This window comes from Erpetoichthys calabaricus, chromosome 10 (assembly GCF_900747795.2).
Source record: "Erpetoichthys calabaricus chromosome 10, fErpCal1.3, whole genome shotgun sequence".
NCBI classification, from domain to species: Eukaryota; Metazoa; Chordata; class Cladistia; order Polypteriformes; family Polypteridae; genus Erpetoichthys; species Erpetoichthys calabaricus.
Window position 1 is genome coordinate 151,846,772 of NC_041403.2, and position 22,362 is coordinate 151,869,133.

The 22,362-nt window shown below is 43.1% G+C and overlaps 1 protein-coding gene across 16 annotated transcripts in view; it reads left to right on the forward strand.

Moving 5' to 3' along the window:
• LOC114659554 (band 4.1-like protein 1) overlaps window positions 1-22,362 on the forward strand; it is a 357,357-nt gene that overhangs the window by 203,401 nt on the left and 131,594 nt on the right. For all 16 annotated transcript variants that reach the window (XR_007935962.1, XR_007935961.1, XM_051932524.1 and 13 more), the window contains exon 4: window positions 19,358-19,462. Coding sequence is in view for 14 of the 16 variants with exons in the window: in XM_051932524.1 (XP_051788484.1) it covers window positions 19,358-19,462 (105 nt within the window). In the remaining 2 variants the exon portion in view is untranslated. The remainder of the gene's footprint in view (window positions 1-19,357; window positions 19,463-22,362) is intronic.

Sequence of the window (22,362 nt, forward strand, 5' to 3'; positions counted from 1 at the left end):
AGCAATCCTCTTGTTCATATTAAGAGACAGATTGTTGCACTTGTACCAGTCTCCCAATCTTCCTTTCTCTAATTTTGTAAGTTGTCTCATCCCCATTGCGGATGAGACCCACCACCATTGTGCCAACCACAAACTTAATGATGGTGTTCAAGCTATACACAGCCATACAGTCATAAGTCAGTAGAGTGAACAGAAGTGGGCTGAGTACGCATCCCTGGAGGGTGGTGCCAGTGCTCAGGGTGATGGTGTTGGAGACGGAGTTTACTACGTGGACTGTCTAGGGTCTCTCTGTCCGGAAGTCCAGGACCCAGTTTTGTGGGATGTGTTTTAGCCTAGCAGAGCCAACTTCCCTATGAGCTTCTGAGGGATGATGGTGTGGAATGCTATGAAATCCATGAATATCATTCTAAGTGTCTCTTTTGTCCAGAAGGGAAAGGCCAGATGAAGAGCAGATGATTTGGTCTCCTCAGTGGAACAATTTGGATGATAGGCAAACTGGAGAGGGTCATGTGATGTGGGAAGTCTGGCTTTCAGGGGGCTGAAGACAAGGATGTTCAGGTGTGTGCATTACAGCCACTTCTCACTGTGGATGTCACCATTCCCAAGACCATGCCCCCCTTCATTGCTGCTAGGCAACATGTCTCATAGCATATTATATAAACTTGTCATTTAACCCTTAACTACTCATGCTGGTGTATTTTGTACACCAATCTCAGTTATTTTTGTCTAAGGTCCTTTTACTTAAACCTACCGAGAGCCAGCGTTGTGCATGAACGAGTTCAAAAGAGCAAGCTCATTTTGCTGAGAATGGTGAACTTAACGTAGCGTATTTGTTAGTGAAGAACTTGAATGTGAGCTAGTTCAGTTTTATGTGACATTGTGGATCTGGTTTAGGTCCAGCTTAAACGTTTGCCTTACTCTGTAATGTTGGGGTGGACCCGAATCTGAATATGGTATTCGGATAAGCACTGTGGCGGATTGCCGGCTTCCTATTCTGGCCCTCACCCCCAGGCCGCCAGGAGGAGCTCTCCCAAAAGCATGGACATGCCCCGAGTTCCAGCAGAGCCTCATGGACTATGTACTTTGTATACACAGCCCTGCTGGATACCTTGGGGACCACTGGGAGTCGCTGTTGGGAAGCCTGTGGACTTATGTGTGCCCTATAACCTGGAAGTACGTCCTGGTCGCATGAGCAGGAGAGATGACGTGTTTCCAGGTTGAAGATAAGGACTGTTTACCCTGACCCGGAAGGGATAAGGAACTGTGGACTGTTGGGCAGGAACACCTCCAGGTCAGGGTGTATAAAGGACTCTGGGAAAGCCCAGTACACTGAACTGAGCTGGGAGGTAGGGTGGCTAAGTGTCTGGGAGAAGGAGGAGAGAGAGTATTGTGATTAGTTATTGTTTATATGAGTAGTGTGGAGTGAAGGGTGCTTTGTGCACGTGATTACAAAATAAAGAAGTCTTGTACTTTCACCTGGAGTTTGGAGTGGTACCTGAGGGTTCAAGAGGTGGACAAAAGCCTTAACTGCTACAGCACAAATAGTGGATTTTTATGAATATTTATTTTTGTACGATTTTTTTGCCATTTATTTGTACTCGTAAAAAAGTAACGTCAAATCAAATAGGCCCTCTCTGTGTCTGCCTGCTTGTGCTTAAGCTGCAACCCCACTGACACGAGCACGTGGTGAAGCTCCACTTTTGCTTTTAGGAAACTGTTGTCCTTCGTGAGGCCACATTATATTTTTCCCCATCGGACAATGCAATATGTGATGTGAATTTTGACTGGCAGTGTAATCGGTTAGTTCACTTACACGCTGGTTCCACAGTCACCATTTGTGTCACACGGTTGGAAATAGAGCAGTAATTTATATGTGTACTTTCATCTGTTTAATTTCTTTTTTGACCGGGAGGATATTAGCATATATGGTTATATGTGTTTGTTGCTGGGTATAACTCAATAAAGTGTATTGAAATAAAAAAGTCTTCATAATTATTGTATTTTATTCAGGAACACTGTAATAACCTAATATAATGCATGCAAAACTGAAAAAAGTAAACTCATGGGTCATTTATTCTCACTCCTTAAAAAATACAAAATAAATTAAACATAAACTAGTTCAAAATTGAAATGGTGAACTATGAACGTGAATTTATTCATTTTAATCTGTGTGAACTGAACTTGGAGCGAGTTCTTGTGAGGTGTGAACTTGCACAACACTGCTGCCAGAATCCACCATCCATCCATCCATCCATCCATCCATCCATCCTCGGCTTGATTCACTACAAGTCCAGCGTTGCAGTGGCTGCCCTCCTGTGTGCCCCCAGCAGGTTTTATGAGTTGATGCACAGTCGCAAGTCCTATGTGGTGAATTTGGTACACCGCACAGGTACTTATGTATGTATGACAATGATGAGATGTTCTTCTTACTGTAAAGAACATTCAACAACTGAAGTGGATTGTGATCCATGTACAGATCCTGCAGTGGATGAATGTGTGACCGGTGACGAGTGAGCCCTGGAGAAGTGGCTCAGGTATATTTTCAGATAGTCCTAGACTGTGCCATACTATTCAGTAATATGGTATTAAATTACATTAAAAACATCCATCCATTTTCCAACCCGCCGAATCCAAACACAGGGTCACGGGGGTCTGCTGGTGCCAATCCCAGCCAACACAGGGCAGGAACCAATACCAGGCAGGGTGCCAACCCACCGCAGGACACACACACACACCAGGGCCAATTTAGAATCGCCAATCCACCTAACCTGCATGTCTTTGGACTGTGGGAGGAAACCCACGCAGACACGGGGAGAACATGCAAACTCCACGCAGGGAGGACACGGGAAGTGAACCCGGGTCTTCTAACTGCGAGGCAGCAGCGCTACCACTGCGCCACCATGCCGCCCATTAAAAACATATACAATTTAAAATGATTGTAATATTTTATATTACAACCTCACAGCATGCATAGTATAGCGATTTTAACATTTGTGCATAAAGTACACCGCAGCAGTACTTGTGAGATGAGAAATGGTGTGCGAGTACTTAAGGGTTAAGCTGGCCGCTGGCATCCCATCTTGATCTGATTCCAGCCTTATGCCTAATGGTGCTGGGATAAACTTTAGGCCCCCATGGATGATTAATGACTACTATTTCCAGTTGGCCTAGACCTTGTCCTTATGCGATTCTAGCACTCCTAACATTTGTGCTTCTTAATACCTAAAGGCAGTTCTGCTTTTGCTTTTTTTTGCCTTTTCCCAGTTGCTATTCCAAATAGATTATCGGCTTGTAGCCAGCTTTTGCAGGAAATCATCAAGCCCCCCCATATCCAGACTAAAGTCAATGTTTAACAGACTGCTTCTGGTGGGCGTTACTGGCAGAAGGGAACATCTGTTGAGATGGTCAACGTCTTGCACAATGTTTGGCATCACAGCGGCTCCTTTAAATGGAGTAAATGGCAGTGAGAAGCACCAGATGGTTCATCTGGAGGCGTCAGAAAGTGCAAAAGACTCGTGGGGCATCTGTTGGGTGTCAGTCACAACATACTGGGGAGGAGATAGGGGCACCCAGAGGTGTGCGTTGTATTATTTGTATGATAAAATAAACAAATCTTGTCACTAATATACTAAACTTTATATTTATGGTATGTAAAGCAGCCATACGAAGTGGACAAGCAAGAGGATGACTAATTTAATAAATGGCCAGATGTTTGTGGACACCTGATCATCACATCTATATGAGCTTGTTGCCCAAGGCCACTAACATGGAACTGGCTCCCCAACGTGGCTATAACAACCTCCACTCTTCTGGGAAAGCCTTCCACAAGATTTTAGAAGGTGTATATAGGAATTGTGTCCATTCATCTAAAAGAGCATTGGTGAGGTCAGTTACTGATGCTGGATGAGAAGACCTGGCTCAAAATCAGCCTTCCAGTTCACCCCAATGGTGTTCAGTAGGGATGAGGTCAGGACACTGTGCAGGCCACTTGAGTCTCTCCATGTCTTTATGGACCTGGCTTTGTGCACAGGGGTACAGACATGCTGGAAAAGTAAAGGGTCTTCTCCAAAATGTTGTCATTAAGTTAGAAGCACACAATTGTCTAAAATTTCTTTGTATGAGGCAGCATTAACAGTACCCTACGCTGGAACCAAAGGGCCTCAACCAGACCCTATCCATCCCCCACCAAACTTTAGAGTAAGCACTATGCAGTCCAGAACTTCATGTTCTCCAGGAATTTGCCAAATTCAGATTCCTCCATCAGACCTGATAGATAGTGGACTGTGATTCAGCACTCCAACTTTACATTACTCCAGCCAATGCTTGGCGTTGCACATAGTAATCTTAGGAATGTGTGAACCTGCTCGGTCAGGGAAACCCATTTCATGAAGCTCCAGACATACAGTTCTTGTGCTAATGTTGCCTCTAGAGGCAGTATGGAACTCTGTTGTATGTGACACTATTTGCTTCAGCACTTAGCGGCCCAGCTCTGAGAGTTTTTTTTGTCTGCCATTTCATGGCTGAGCTGTTGTTGCTCCTCGACACTTCACTTCACAATAATATCACTTACAGTTGACCGGGGCAGATCTAGCAGAGCAGTAGTTTATCATACTGTGGCATCCTATGACAGTGACACGATTAAAGTCATTGAGCTCTTCAGTATGACCCATACTACTACCAGGGTGTGCAAAGCTTCTGTATGTGCTTATTTTGATGCACATGTTAACAATGAAACATCTAAAATCAATTATTTGGAGGGGCATCCACATAGTTTTGTCCATAGAGTGTACCTCTGTATAATGTCCATCCATTTAAAAGCCTGCATCTCAAGTTGAGAGTCAAGTAAAGTTGGTGTGGTATCCTAGCAGCTTTGGATGTTGGTGGGAGACAACCCTGGATGGGGTACTCACTCACTCACTCACTCACTCACTCACTCACTCACTCACTCACTCACTCACTCACTCACTCACTCACTCACTCACTCACTCACTCACTCACTCTCTCTTTCTGTCTCTCATTCACTCACTCACTCTCTCTTTCTGTCTCTCACTCACTCACTCGCTCACTCACTCACTCACTCACTCTCTCTTTCTGTCACTCACTCACTCACTCACTCACTCACTCACTCACTCACTCACTCACTCACTCACTCACTCACTCACTCACTCACCTTTTAATTGTCTTCTTCCATACCATTTTTTTGCAATCGCCTATTTTTGTGCTTTCCTCTCATATTCTAAGTATACATATACAGTACAACAGCTACAACTAGAAGATCAGTGGTCATCTAAAAGTAGCAGCACTGCTACTAGGAATGCAGATCAGATATATCAAGTCCTGTTATTTCATTTGGGAATAGGACAGCCATGCTAACAACTCTCATTACGCAAAAAAGAACTGGCCACTCTGGAAGCATTTGGTTCCTGGGTAAAACAGTGTTGCACATAAACTGCTCGTTGACCCAACAAAGATATTTTTGCCTCTTCTTCATATAAAACTTGGACTGATGAAACCTTTCATGAAAGCAATGAACAAGGAAAGTGAAAGATTTCAATATTTGTGACCGATGTTTCTGTGAACAACTGATGGCAAGATTAAAGATGTCATTTTTGTCAGTCCACAAAAAGGTCATCAGTGACAAGCAGTTTGAAGATCTGATAGTCAGGCCAAAGGAAATTACATGGAAAGCATTCAAGGATGTTGTTGAGAATTTTCTTGGCAGACTGCATCAAGCTGGTTGACAACATTCTTCAAGCATACAAAACCATGAAGTTTTCATGTTCTGCATTCACACTTGGACTTCCTCCTTGCTCATCTTGGTTCAGTCAGAGACAAAGATGGTGAATGGTTTCACCAGGACATTGCAAAGATTAAAAAGCAGCATTGGGGCCAGTGGAATCCATCAAACTGACCAACTATTATTGGACATTTAATGAGAAACATCAGATGCTGAGTGCATCCAAAAAGTAGCAGCAACACATTTTGAGCTTAATTGAACTAATGTAGCATGCCAGCAACATTAAGCAGTTAAACACACTAAATTCAACAAAAATTCATTTTTTTACGCTTCTCCAAAATCGTACATAATATACTCAATCTGAAATTATATTTCCGATCAGCTTGAAACTCTTTACCATAATCCCCAAACCTTCTTCAGAAAGGAAAACCTCTCAAAAAATTTGCTGTCCTGTCAAGTTAAACCCCAAAATCTGAGGTAGCAGCGTTAACCGCGCACCAACTGTTAATATGTTACCCCAGTCTGGCATCGTGATAAAAATCAGAAGATATTAAAAGACATCACTTAAACTTTATTTAAGGCAAAACACAAATCATCTGTATAAATGAAATATTTCCTAATCTTAGCTCTCACAGGCTGCTTATGCTGAAGGAGCCTCCTGGACTGACCTTCTCTTGTGTTGAAATGCAAGTTCACGTTCTTCGTCTGAATGAGAAGCGAGTCTCTAGAAGAAAGGCTTCTTTGATCAGAACTCTTCTTTTGGGCACCATTCACATTACTAGTCAAGGCTGACCTCCCTAGAGCCTTGTCAGGTTTAGGGAAGAACATCTTTGCCTTACTATATCTTCATATATAAGGTTCTACATCACAAAGGAAGGTCATTTCCAGGCCATATTTTGTTAGGAGATGCCCACTGCCTTCCTCTCAGCACGTAACCTCACTTAAACCATCTCAGCCACATTCACATCAGACAAAATGGCCAAGCCACCTGCGTGCAATGAGCTCAATTCAGTTTGAATTGGCCTATTTGCCATAGTAGACATATACATCATGACCGCATATATTTGTTAATTATTATAATTTGCCATTTTTGGACCTGTAAGTGACCATTAGACTTGGATATTACTTGCGTTGATGCCCTTTCATCAGATTCATGGCCCTATCAGTTGCTCCCGAAGCCTTATTATATTTCATACTATTAAAATAGTATTATTTCTATTTTCCTTCTTTTTCAAAAAACATGACCCATGTTTCAAAAATGCCCGGTTTTTATATTCTTATTCAAGCTTTTTCAATGCACTACAGCCATAAGGCAGCTTAATAGCACGCAGCAGATTATCTTGTAAGTGATCTTGTAATCTGCAATCTTATCTCATGTTGCTTTCATTGTAATTCTTGTTTCATTTGTAAAAGCAGCTTGCTATGAATGGTTTTAGATAAGATGAGTACATTGACTGGTTGGTGGTATAGTGGCACAGAGGCTGGCACTTCTACCTCACAGCCCTCTACAGCCCCCAGGCTGCTCACTGCCTGTATAGAGTCTCTTATGTTCTCCCTCTAAGGCTCCGCTGACTCTTCCTTGGCTCAGTCTGGATGAGAGTGAGTGTGTATATGCCCTGCTATGGACTGATGCCCTGGGCACAGTTGACTCTTGCGTTGCATTCAGTACTGCCAGGATAAACTCTGACCATCCATCATCGTATATTGCAACATGTGTAGGTGTAAAGTTAATGAATGAATAGATGACTGATTAACTTAGAAAACAAAGAGCTGCACCAAGTTTTGCTTAAATTTTACAAATATAATCAAAAACAGAGCCATACTGAAATTTCAAATGTGAGAATATGGTTACAGGCATAGTCATACGGAAGATTCAAATTCAAGAACAGATTTACACATTGCAAGGGCGATGACACCTAAAGATTGGCGTTACAGCCAGAGTTGACTTGGGAATCTTACCTGGCAGGGATGGCAAAAATATGGAAGGCTGAGGGAGAGCAGCATATTCAGGTTATCAATTCCCCCCAGCAAGCTAGATGGCAGAAGCCCTGGATATCGGTACCTGTTCGAGCACCAGCAGGGAATGCTGGGAATTGTAGTCCAGTAGCGCAGCCCTGCTAGGGTCCATGGGTGCATTAAATGGGTGCTGCAAGTAATTGTACTCCCTACTATTTGGGACTGACCCGAAAGTGGTTCCAAAGGGTGAAGCCCATACTCCTGGGTCCTCCATAAAAGAGACATGAGCTGCCTTGCCCAGGCGAATCGGAGTTTGGAGTGGAGACAGGCAACACTCGTCTTGGAGAAGTAGCAGTGCAGAAAGAAAAAAGAGAGAGAGAAAGGAAGAAGAGACCACTGGTTAAACTATTATACAAAGGTATTTTTTTGTAATAAAACCCCCTTTATATGAACCCAGGACTGTTTTAGCAATTTGTGTTTGAGGATCCGGGACTCAGTGGCACCCCCCTAGCCTTCACGACAGATAGTAGAATGGAGAGCAATTTGAGGAATATATTTACAGGTATAGATGTACATGCAATTCAAATTCAAGGATACCGTCACAGTTATAGCCATACAGAAGAGTCACTTTCAAGAAAATAGCACAAAACAGTAAACATTCATAACAAAGTCCAAACACAGTCCGACTTCACAAATGCACATGATGGAGAATAATGAAATGAGACCCCCAAGTGAGCACTTTCCAGAATGTTATGCAACATTTTGTCCTACCATGAAGCAGATGTAAGTGAAGATTTGTAGAAGTCGGGAGGGCTCCCTGGACGAAGATGTTTTCCATCCCAGTCAAAATCACACAAACAATCAGGCACAGAACAAGAACGCAAATCCAGCGATTGCTGTAATCCGTAGATGACGAAATTGCAATCTAGTTGAAAACAGCAGCGGTGATAGCTGTGACAATACAAAACACATAAGATGATCCTCTTGCTCGCTTCTCCCTTTTAAATCCAGCGCTGCATCACCAAGCAGCCCTCATGATTACTGTCAAAGCTATCCAATAGCCTGCTGGGAAATGTATTCCATTTTAAGTAGTGCTGCTTCAAAGTAGCGGGTGTAAGAAACGTCCTCCTAGTCCTCATTGCTGCCACATATTTATTTTGTTGATCGCTTTTATGAAAACAACTGCACATCCAAAAAAAAAAAGACAAGTCCTCACCACAGGCAACCTGACGCCAAACCTCACAAGAAGGCTTCAGCCTACTCAGGCCCAAAATGAGAAACTGCTTTCAAAGTTCTAAACATTGACTTTAATGTTCCAAAAGTTCCTGTTAGGAACTCCACTTTTATTTATTTGTTTGTATGAATCCTTCACCTTTTCACAAGGTTTTTGACTTTTTTATTAATAACATAAATTAGGAATCTGATATTAGTTTAGTGATTGCTAACTTGATTTTGATTGATTACATTTTTTTTGGCTGCCATCTTTGTTTATTGCACTTGCTCGCTTCTTATGCTCTCGCTACTAGGGAAACATCTCACATTGTTATGGGTGTGTCCTCGGAGGTCGTGACCTTTGGTAATGTCACGGTTGTTATGATGCAGGACTTCTTCACAATGGCCTCCACATTGGCTGGGGAGTAAGCAAGAGTCCTCACTGGTGCACCCAACAGAGGTGCGCTTGATTCAGTCAGTTCTCAGTCGAGACCTGTTGGCTTCAGGGGGAGCAAACCCTTTAACTGGGAAACCGGCCACAAAACTATAAGTCCCAAAAATATTTAAGCAAAGCTCTTAAAGGGATAATAAGTTCCAAAATTAACATAAATAAGTTCCAAAATTAACATAAAGGATTTCCAGTTATGGCCACTGGGGGGTGGAAACACTGTCAAAATCCCCAGTTAGAGGCGGGGGTGCCTGCTAATCACTGCCCGGGACTACCCTCTGTCCCATAAATCTGGAGGGTCTCCCACAGTTCCTGGCGGTTCATTTTGAATGTGCTAGCAAGTGGTGCGTTTTCCTGGGTTTGTTGTGAATTGTGTTAACATTTTGTCTTACTGCTTTGTTTTTTGACCTTGCCTGTTTTGGTACTTTTTTTTTTTGCTTTGGATTGTCTTTGCATTTCAGGCCTTTCTTTAGCCTTTAGTGATTGGGTTACTTTTTGTGAAGAATTTTATTAAGATTCAGTGCTTGCCGTAATTACTAGCTAGGGTTTGAGGGTGATGTCCCCCTCTAGTGGGCATTATTGAAAGTGCTTCAGAACTTTTTATTGCTTGGGACCCTTATATCACGAGGACCTCAAGCCCCAGAAAGAGCAGGGTCCAGCACCTTGATAAAACTGCTGCCCCCTGGTGGCCGCCTCACCAGGACAGATCCCAGGGTTGTCCATTCGCTGACTTTGGGGACAAACACCCAGAATGTGCCCCCTAGTGGTACTTTCCTGTTCTGGCTAGTTACTAAGGACCTCTCATTCTTTTCTTAACCCCTCTGTTTTTCGAAATGGTGGGTTTGAAGTCTCTTCTAAGTCAGAAGACCACCTCTGTTGTTCTGATGACTCCCCGTCACCTTCAAATGATTGAAAAAGAAGTTTTTTTTACATCCTGGGAAACTTGAGATGGTGTTCCTTCTAGAAAGGTGCTATATAATATAAAGTCTGTATGTTTGTGGAGTGAAATGTGTTGAAGGTAGTTAGAGTTTGCCCACCTGCCAGCCCACCAACAGCAAAAAATCTACAGTGCATCCGGAAAGTATTCACAGCGCATCACTTTTTCCACATTTTGTTATGTTACAACCTTATTCCAAAATGGATTAAATTCATTTTTTTCCTCAGAATTCTACACACAACACCCCATAATGACAACATGAAAAAAGTTTACTTGAGAGTTTTGCAAATTTATTAAAAATAAAAAAATTGAAAAAGCACATGTCCATAAGTATTCACAGCCTTTGAGCTCAGGTGCATCCTGTTTCCCCTGATCATCCTTGAGATGTTTCTGCAGCTTCATTGGAGTCCACCTGTGGTAAATTCAGTTGACTGGACATGATTTGGAAAGGCACACACCTGTCTATATAAGGTCCCACAGTTGACAGTTCATGTCAGAGCACAAACCAAGCATGAAGTCAAGGGAATTGTCTGTAGACCTCCGAGACAGGATTGTCTCGAGGCACAAATCTGGGGAAGGTTACAGAAAAATTTCTGCTGCTTTGAAGGTCCCAATGAGCACAGTGGCCTCCATCATCCGTAAGTGGAAGAAGTTCAAAACCACCAGGACTCTTTCTAGAGCCATCTAAACTGAGTGATCGGGGGAGAAGGGCCTTAGTCAGGGAGGCGACCAAGAAGCCGATGGTCACTCTGTCAGAGCTCCAGAGGTCCTCTGTGGAGAGAGGAGAACCTTCCAGAATGACAACCATCTCTGCAGCAATCCACCAATCAGGCCTGTATGGTAGAGTGGCCAGACAGAAGCCACTCCTTAGTAAAAGGCATATGGCAGCCCGCCTGGAGTTTGCCAAAAGGCACCTAAAGGACTCTCAGACCATGAGAAAGAAAATTCTCTGGTCTGATGAGACAAAGATTGAACTCACGTTTGGAGGAAACCAGGCACCGCTCATCACCAGGCCAATACCATCCCTACAGTGAAGCATGGTGGTGGCAGCATCATACTGTGGGGATGTTTTTCAGCGGCAGGGACTGGGAGACTAGTCAGGATAAAGGGAAAGATGGCTGCAGCAATGTACAGAGACATCCTGGATGAAAAACCTGCTCCAGAGCGCTCTTGACCTCAGACTGGGGCGACGGTTCATCTTTCAGCAGGACAACGACCCTAAGCGCACAGCCAAGATATCAAAGGAGTGGCTTCAGGACAACTCTGTGAATGTCCTTGAGTGGCCCAGCCAGAGCCCAGACTTGAATCCGATTGAACATCTCTGGAGAGATCTTAAAATGGCTGTGCACCGACGCTTCCCATCCAACCTGATGGAGCTTGAGAGGTGCTGCAAAGAGGAATGGGCGAAACTGGGCAAGGATAGGTGCGCCAAGCTTGTGGCATCATATTCAAAAAGACTTGAGGCTGGAATTGCTGCCAAAGGTGCATCAACAAAGTATTGAGCAAAGGCTGTGAATACTTATGTACATGGGATTTCTCAGTTTTTTTTATTTTTAATAAATTTGCAAAAACCTCAAGTAAACTTTTTTCATGTTGTCATTATGGGGTGTTGTGTGTAGAATTCTGAGGAAAAAAATGAATTGAATCCATTTTGGAATAAGGCTGTAACATAACAAAATGTGGAAAAAGTGATGCGCTGTGAATACTTTCCGTATGCACTGTATATATTTCAATAAATGTGTTAATATAATCAGCACACCATTTTTAATGGAACAAATCAACAGTCCCATCAAAATGGGTAGCAGCGTACTCAGGGGTGTCCTTTGGCGCCCTGACACCTTTGCCTTTCTCTGAGGACAGGATCCCGATCATTAAAAGTGACAGCCAGTCCCTTGACTCATAATCATTAGCGGGATCGATTTTTCTTTCCTCGGCAGCGCTTGTCAGCTCCCACTTACATTATTAATAATTCCTAGAGGGGCTATGCATATTTTTGAATGTAGGAAAAAAAGAAGGATGCAGAAAAAAAACAAGAGCCATGCGGCCTGAGTCAGCCTGCGGTGTTGTTAGGCTAAAACTAACAATTTGCCCTGCTTTGTGGCTCCAAATTGCAGGGCTGCCATATCTGCTCTGTTGCAATGGCCCATTGAGCGCTTCATAATAACAGACTGCGAGAAGGCAAAGCGGCAATTTGTGTCCTTCTCATTGCAAGGAGTGGTGCCGGCACGGATTAATTAGGGGCCTTTTGACAGCTAGCAGAAGAATGTGGATCCCTGGGGACCTTCAGCGGCAGGCTGCGGTCGTGTTTTACTGTCACCTACTTTGTTCCTGTTGTTTCAAGTAAGGGTCCTTATTAGCAGTCAATAGCAACTCAAGCTAACTCAACTTATCGTTGTAAGGCACAATTTTTCTTATATGTTCAGCACACTATTAATTAATTACGTATCCATCCGTCCATTATTGAAACTGCTTAATCCAGTTTTGGAAAGCAGGGCCCTAAATTTACACTGGCAGGTGTGGACGCTAGAGGTGCTGTTGCCCCGTTGAACCCACGGGACAGATGTCCAGGACACATGTTTAAAAGCACCAAGAATAATTTTTTAATATTTTCTTCAATAATAGTGCATAAAGCACCGCACACTCCACAATTCTTAAATCAATAATCAATACTACAAATCAATCCTCCACACCCAGCAGCTCCGTCATACTCCCATACAACTCCTGCTGGGCTTCCCACAATCCTTTTTAAAGTCCATGACCTGGAAGTATTCCGTCTCCGGGTCAAACACCTTCTTCAGGTGTCCCGGAAGTACTGCAGGTTTCCATCCTCGTGACTCCTACATACTTCTGGGTTAACGTCATGGTAATATTCCCCGGGTTCTTGGTGAGCTCCCCCTGGTGGCACCCACGGCACCCAACAGGGCTGAAGAGATGGACTCCATGCCACATACTGCCCTGCGGGAATCCGAGGAACCATTTCCATCCTTGGGAGCTGCCATCTAGCGTCCCGGGGGATGTAGAGCCCTGAAAAGGTTGGTTTCTTTGGTTGAGGGACGTCCCAGCCGGACTGAAATGCCAGCTGTCCTTCACACAGGTTCAGGCACAAGACATGAAGCAACCTCAGATGAGGTCCCTGTTAATTACTAAGGGGGTCTAGTTAAACGAAAACAACAAATCACAAGCAATTAAAGCACAGTACATTATGAAACTGTAACAAATGTTGAGTACAAGGCAATTGAATTCAATTTGGTGATTTTGCTCAAAATGTGCATTGTACGGGGCAGAGACATGGATGATGAGGAAGGGGGATCGGCAGATTGGAAACATTTGAACTCTGGTGATGGAGTAGGATGTGAAAGATCAGTTGGCTGGATAAACTAGCTAATGAGAAAGTGCTGGAAAAGATTTGCGAAGGAAGGAGCATGCTGGAAACGGTGAGAAGGCTACAAAAGTGAATGGGATATGTGCGAAGAGGAGAAGGATTGTTGAAAATAGAACTGGAGGGAATGAAATCAAGAGGAAGGCCAAGATAAGACATTTTACATTACCTGACAGATAGTTAAATCATACAGAGAAATGAAAAGAAGATCAGAAGACAAGAGTACAATAGAGGAACTGGCGATCAAAAGACTGGCCTTATGGCAGATACATAAAGAAGAAGAAGAAGAAGCTCAAATGCTTATACGTACAGTACATGGCATTTGCAACTGTTTATTTCTTTATATTTTTGATTCTCTCAACCTCTTATAAAAAGCACTCAACCTTAGTCCACACAAACATGGATAAATTGGAAAATGCTGGTATGTTTTAAATGTTTTCGATGCACCCTGGCATTTTTTTTCTGGAATTTTTTGAAATGTTTTTCATCGTTTGTCTTTCCTGTTGGGCAGATGAGGTTTGTCAGTCAGGGAATAACAACGATTTACCTTCAAATTGTGCACCAAAGAATTGTTGGGGTTCCAACCTGCCGATTCTCCATTTAATTATGAACAAAAGAATAAAAGGTTCTTGCAAGGCAACAGTATATAAATAGTGTAGTTCTTTTGGCCAATACGATTAGTTTCTATGAGAGCAGCACATAGGGATCCAAATGACGAACGCGTTCTTTAAATCCCCGGTTTATATCTGCCTGCTCCTGGCAGGGGCGTTGCCACCAGTGCTTGGTGGTGTCGGGGTCAGGCATTGTTTCCTGGTTGATGGCTCCATGGTGTAGAGCAGGGGTCGCCAACTCCGGTCCTGGAGGACCACCGTGGCTGCAGGTTTTCATTCTAACCCTTTTTAATTGAGTGGCCTGTTTGTGCTTCAAATTAGCTTCTTGTGAATTCATTTTAATTGAATTGCTTTTTTAACATTTGTTCCCCTGAATTTCTTCATCGTTCCACTGAATTGCTTCATTTCTTTCCTTAAATGGCACCCAAACAGAAATGAAAGGTGAAGCGAGTGACCCAACAGAAGAGCAACTAAGTCAGGGCCTCAAACTCCAACCCATTTCACTTCAAAAAGTTGCTTAAGTAGGCACCGATTCTTGTTGTTAATTAAACCCGTTCTTTAATTCCATGGCTTGTTGCTGCTCTCGTGGTGCATTAGCAGACATTTCTGTAATTGTTGATTTTCTCTTTTCTGTTCAAATGCTTTGTGGACCTAAGCAGATCAGCATTCCTGAGACGTTCATCTTTCTTTATTTTCAGATATTGTATGATGGACACCGGCTGTTTTGGCTCATTTTGTGTCTCATTATTGTTTGGCTGCTAATTAAGGAAAAAGAAACAATTAAGGGGTCTGAGTCTTCAAGAGAAAGTCAATTAAAATGTTAATTAACAGCAAAAACAGGTCACTGATTAAAAAAAGGGTTAGAATGAAAACCTGCAGCCACGGTGGTCCTCCAGGACCGGAGCTGCCGACCCCTGGTGTAGAGGATACCAGGGATATGGTTAGCGGCAGCGCCCTCTTCTGCCCGGCGGTGGTAACATTGCATGCACACATGACTAGATGCACCCATGACGCTGTGGATGAGGAGTCGGCCAGTTTTGATTGCAAAGAGATTGGATTGGCCAAATGTTTCACTCCAGCTGTACAGAGAAAACCAGAAGTGTGAGAATCTTAATACATAATCTCGTTTGTAGCACAAGATGTCATGTCTGACCCTGAAGTGCACTATGTCACGGTAATGGGCAATTTATTTAAATCTTAAGCAATTTTAATAAATATTTATACATCTAATGTTGATGACAGAGATTTTATCTAAAATGTATTTTCATCATTTCCCAATATGAGCACTCATAAAATCATAAGGGCTGGAGACTTTAATTGTGTTTTAAATCCAGACCTGGATAGATCACCAGCTACAGCAGGGGTCCTCAGTCACGGTCCTGGAGGGCTGCAGGTTTTGGTTCCAACCCAGTTGCTTAAGAAGCCCTTATTGCTCAAGTGACACTTCTGCTTCACTTTAGTTGTCTCGCTTGTTAAGATTTGGACCCCTTGTTGCTTATTTTAGTCTTAAACAGCATGTATTCATGGTTTTTAATTGCTCCTAATTAGCAATAACATGCAAATGACAAAAGAGACCAGCATTTCTCCATTTAGTTTGTTACCACTGTAATAACGAAACAGAAAACAGGTCAAGGTTTGGGGTTTTGAGCCCCGTATACTGCAACAAAAGGGTCCAACTTATCTTCAAACACAAAAATAACATTAGACAAAAATGAGTGGGAGGACGGATGTTTTATGGAGTCGGACTGTAAATGAAGACCCGTGGAATGCTGGGAAAGCGTGGTGGTGGATGGGTAGTGAACGTCATCAATGGGGGACCAGAGGGAAGAAAGGAACCCGAAAGTGTTGTTGTTTGGTCGCCCGGGCAGGATTATTGTGGCGGCGCTTCGTCTTTTCTATGGGAAGAGAGAGAGAGAGGTTAGTACACCGCCATCGTCCCCTGGCATGACTTGTCGCAGTGCGAGTCGGGTCTTTAAGCTGCTCCCCATGCGCTCGTGCGTGACACCATTTGCACGTCTGTGTGTATTTATCGTGCACTATTGGGTTTAATTAAATACTTGGAAGGAAAGTGAAGAGAAAAAAGTGAAGGACTGAGAATAACTCCTATTTCCGGCAGCAAGGTTCAAGATTCAAGAGTATTTATTGTCATTCCATCCATATATAGTAGTACAGCATACAATGAAATGAAACAACGTTCCTCCAGGACCATGGTGCTACATAAAACACAGGAAAACGAAGAATCCATGACACATAATATAAAGACACGTAATATATAACAAGGTGCTTGTGAGTCAAATGTGCAAACATGCACAACCATGTGCAGCGTTGCAGAACAGAACACATATATCAGATATCAGGATGCAGCGTGTGGTGTAAATGTCCATGTTGGAGGGAAGAGAGACTCTGATGATCTTCTCAGCTGTCTTCACTATCTGTTGTAGGGCTTTGCGATCCCTGACCGTGCAATTTCCAAACTAAACCAGACAGTGATGCAGTTGCTCAGGATGCTCTCTATGGTTCCTCTGTAGAATGTTGTTAGAATAGCTGGTGGAAGATGGGCTTTCCTCAGCCTACGCAGGAAGTAGATCCGCTGTTGGGCTTTCTTGGCTAAAGAGCTGGTTTTGTGGGACCAGGTGAGGTTGTCTGCCAGGTGGACACCAAGGAATTTGGTGCTATTGACGACCTCCACATTAGAGCCGTCAATGTTCAGTGGCAGATGGTCACCCTTAGTCTTCCTAAAGTCAACAATCATCTCCTTTGTTTTGTCTACATTCAGAGACAGATTATTGGCTTTACACCAGTCCATTAACCGCTGCAACTCCTCTCTGTATCTGACCCATTGTTGTTGCTGATGAGACCCACCACAGTCGTGTCATTGGCGAATTTTATGATGTGATTAGAGCTGTGCAGGGCCTGATTTTCCTATAGGCTGACTAGGCTTCAGCCTAGGGCCTCAAGATCAAGAGGGGCCTACATTCAAATTGTTAGCAAAATTTTATTATCTCTCATGTAATTTACAAACTTAAAAATGGAAGGTGAAAGGGCCTCATAACTGGAATAGCCTAGGGCCTCTTTTCATATAAATCCGGCCCTGGAGCTGTGCGTTGCTGCACAGTCATGAGTCAGCAGTGTGAACAGTAATGGACTGAGCACACAGCCTTGAGGGGCTCCAGTGCTCAGTGTGGTGGCTCTGGAGATGTTGTTTCCAATCCTGACTGACTGAGGTCTCTCAGTCAGGAAGTCTAGAATCCAGTTACAAAGGTAGGTGTTCAGTCCCAGCAGGCTCAGCTTTTCCATCAGCTGCTGAGGAATGATCGTGTTGAGCACTTCTGGGTGTGGTGGAAGAGCTGCTCTCCAGGGCTCATCAGCAGCTCTAGCACCCCCCTGGCGGTGCCCATGGATCCCAAAAAGGGCAGCACCAAACTCCAACTCCCATGAAGCCCTGCGGGAGTCCTAGACACCGCTGCAACCCAGGGGGGCTGCCATCTAGTGTTCAAGGGACGGTACTGTCCTGACCAGTCTTGCTGCCCTGGTCCTCCCAGAGAAGAGGCGTCCATGACAACCCTTTCTTGTGTCATAATGAAATTTATTTGATCTTGTAGCATTTTTATAGAATAAATGTTTGAAATGTGGTACTTCTTTTTGGCTCACCCTGTATTATCCCTTTGTTGACATACCTTAATATTTTAATGTTATTTTATTCAAATTTTGTTAAAAGTGATGTTGTTTGTTTTAATTTCTGTTTTTATTTGCTTATTTTATATCATGTATTTTTCAAATTTGCACTGTGTATTGGGACCATGCTGCATGGTGATTTTGCACTTTAAATAAAGTTTATTGATTGATCTCCTGGTCTCTCTCTTCTTTCCAAGTGTACACATTTTCTATTCAAGGTGCAAATTAAAGATATAAATATAGCAACACTACCATCATGGGGACTTTAAGGTTTTGGAGGCAAGGTGATCCCTTGTGACAGACGGCTGGGGCATCTGCGCAGCCGGGATGCCTGGAAGGTGGAAGGACCGGGAGAGGACCAATACCTCCCCCGGAACACGAGAGGGCAACCTCCTCGGTTTGTAGGTGGGCCACACATTCGGAGCTGGGAAGCTCCACCCGCTTGGGGCACATGGCCACCACCAGGGTCCGCCCAGATGTTCCCAGAGACGTGGACAGCAGCACTTCCGCCACAACAGGGAGTGCTGCTAGGCCAGGAGGTAAATACACCCGGTGTGCTTCCGGGTGCTCAGGCAGCACTTCTGCCATACCCATAAGTGCTGCAGGAAGATCGTCAAGAAGCACCTGGAGCACATCCGGGTACTGTATAAAAGGGGCCGCCTCACTCCAGTCGAGGAGCCGGAGTTAGGAGGGTGCGAATCGAAACTTACGAGAGAGGAATGGAGGCAGCCAGAAAAGACTAAAAGAGCGAAGGACTGTGAGTGATTGGTGCACTGTACTTGTCTTGGAAAATAAAAACGTGTGTATTCTGGACATCAGCTGTCTTGGTGTCTGTCCCCATCAAGGCTGGTTCTCACACCCTTCAAAAAATGCCCTAGCTGAGAGTAAGTGACACAAAATGGGTCATGTTCCTTTTTTTTTGCTATCCACTAAATCCCCCTGACACTAGAGGTGCACTGTGAATAACAACACAGAACCATTAGACAAAAAAAAGCAAAAATGTTGATTCTCCTGTGCACGCTGTGAATGTAACCTTATGGAGAGCCACACTGTGAATGACAGAAAAGCTGTGGGCTTTTAGCATTTGTGTCTGCCATTTCATGCAAAGCTCAGATTGAATTTGCATCTGATGAAGGTTTCTAGAAGGCATTTTCCTTTAATCCAGCTGAGGTGCCCAGCAGGCTGGAAAGAAAAACAGACGGAGAAATGAAATTTCTTTTATGTCAGTGGAAATGATAAATGAAGCACATCTGATATAGATGCGTGAGCAAGTTTATGTGTTTAACAATTTGCTGTCTTCACCACATATTAGAATTCCCAGCAAGACTAAGACTAACAATTTCCTCCAGTTGTTCAAGTGGCTAGTGTATCATTTTAACTTGTGCTTGTTTTTCTCTGATAGAAACACTCAAAGGGTCAGACGCTGTTCGACATGGTGTGTGAGCACCTCAATCTGCTGGAGAAGGACTACTTTGGATTGACGTTCTGCGATGCTGACAGCCAAAAGGTCAGTTCTTTTTCTGATGGGAGGGCTCGACCAGCTTTAATGGCTGGTGGTAGTCAGACTAGCTACACTGCCATGTGTCTTGTTTAAAAAGCTGCTTTGATCCACTGGTGCTTGTGCCCTTCACCCCTGCTAGCCCACTATCCACAAACAGCGAACGTGCAAAACAGTCCTTTTGGAACCCTAGCGCCTGAACCTAAAAACTTAGGATGCCCAGCTCTAATGTTAAAACCCTCCTCCCTCCCTTTAGCAGTTTTTAGACTGATCTGCCCCTACTAAGAACCCTAAATTTAAGGTCAGTGGGGGCTAGGGTTAAGTCCCAAAGGGGCTTGTCTTTAAATAGATAGTGCACCTAAATTTAAAAATCTTAAAATTGGCCATGGATTTTATCCTTTTTTAGTCCCTGAGATTAATAACCCTTTTAAATCCTGATTATAAGACTTTTTATACCCTTAGAGTGCTAGTTAGTTTAGGTTTTTTAGTGTTACTTTCCCTTTTCTTAATGTAATTTTATAGCTTCTTTTACGTACTTTATTTTATCCCGATTTGATTACGTGTTGTTTCAGATCTCATAGGAAGTTTTTTAGAAAAGATTATTATGACTGTCTTTATTAAACATATTTAAATATTTGATAATTTTTTATGTAAATTTTAGACAGTGTAATTTGTAATATTTATAAGAAATTTTTAAGGAGATTGTAAAGTAATTGGGATGTTTTAAGTATTTTATAAAAAGCTGATTTATCCATAGTAATAAGAGGCGAGGCACGGGAATAAAGTATTTTTATACAACCAGAGGCGTTGTACCCATGCATTTGTCCCCTTTGGGGAACATATATCTCCACAAACCCTAACCTAACCCTAATGCCTAACCTAGCAGTTAGTCCATGTTATTAGATTATCGATGACCTGCATTGGTCGCCCTCGGTGTCCTGAGCACACGTCCCTTCAGAACCACAAACAACACCCCTTTGTGTATACTTTAAGGAGTTTGTGCCCACTAGTGAACACTGGCATCCTCTTAGTATCATCAGACAATAACGATCGGAGGGATGGGGGGTTCTCCCTGGTATCCGGAACATGCATCCCTTACCTTTCATAAATGGTGCCCCTCAGATGACGACACCTTAAGTGGCTGCCTAATGAAGCATAAGTATTTGTCTTGAACGATTATTTTATGTCTTCTACATTAGCATGTCAGTAGAAAAGAGGTGAATTTTGAGTTCCAAACGTTCCTTTTGCAAAAAGTGAAGCAATACAATCAGATATCTGAATGTCCATAAAGTTAGAAATTAACACAGTAATAGAGCATTTTCCAGTTCCAAAATGTGAGATGTTTGTCAGCATACAGGCCCGGGGCTTGATTAAGGTGTTGATGATCAATGACATCACGTGTAGGATGGACCAAAACAATAAACTGAAACAGAAACAGCTATATAGAGGGGATAAAAACTGGACAGGGACAACCATACTAAGATATGAGGTGCAGGATTTACCTGCAAATCTTACGCTGTGGAAAATGAAAGCAAAGCAACAAGACATGAGGTGGTCATCCAGCATCATCAAGGTCTCTCCCAAGCAGACAGGTGTTCCCTGAGGTGCTCCACAAGTTCTTCAGCAAAGGGACAAGGCTGTGGACTGGAAACACAGTGGTCGGCTATGGAAACTTGAGTGCAGCAAATGAGAAGCACATCAAGCTTACTCCTCTTCAACATCAGAAGACGTCCAGCACTGCTATCAGCTCAAAAATGGCAGACGCCACTGGGACTGGGATGCACTCATCTACAGTCTGAACAAGTCTTAATCAGAAATGATCTTCATGGAAGAGTTGTGGCCAAAAGGAGCTACACTGGTATCTGGAATGTTAACGGTCCAAATACCATCACTGCCAGAAGGAACCCTACTCTACTGGGCAAGGTCTTTAACCTGAAAATTGCTCCAGGGTTGCTGTTATCATAAGTATTTTTAGGGAGTATATAAAGGAAGAACCCATAAGAAGAGAGAGAAGGTTCAGACTCAACATAGGCAATCCTCAGGTACAGGATTTGAATTGAGGACATTGGATCCATGAGGCAACACTCCTACACATGGGAAGCCTCCAGGCCACACTACTGTCAGTGATGACTATAAGAATGAAGTGTTTGATTGTTAAGAAGAATCAAGAAATTTATCTTCACACCAAATCCACTACCTTTTAACAAACTCAGTAGTAACCATGGCAGATACTTCATGTCACCCTACAAGTACGACAGTGGGATCAGAGCCCAAAGCACAGAAAATGCGTTCAGAACATTGTCATAAATAACCAGAAATCATAAAAATGAACACACACCATTTTTTCAAAAGCTTCTCGTCATGTGAGGCCAGTACTTGTTGCTTGATTAACTGGTGTCACAAAAGCACAAAACAAGATAATGCTGCGTTCATGTGCTCTCAGACAGACGGTAAATCCAAGTTGTTGAATCAGAAATATCACATAAACACTCAACAAACTCGAAATTACAAGTCGGACAATTCAGACAAAACAAAGCTACCAGAATCATCTGGGCTGCAATGTAATGCTCACCTTTCACCTTAGTCCATTGTTCTGGTCTGCCATTTTTTTGGTCGAAATACATTTGAAGCGAAATGATATGCATTCAATATGTTCTTCTGTTCATTTGAACAAAAAAGTAGTTTTGCTTGTTTTTTTGCAAATAACGTAACGCATCAACTGTGATCTCACAATTTTCCACATTTGCACCAGAAACGCACAATAATGCACTGAAGTGGGAAAGGTCACAACTCGCATCTTCAAATAGTCCACGTATGTGTGAATGCAAGAGTTGAGCCACCACTGGGTGAACCCTGTTTAACTGGCAGGTTGATTTGCCAAAAAATAACAGAAAGAAAAATGCATACTG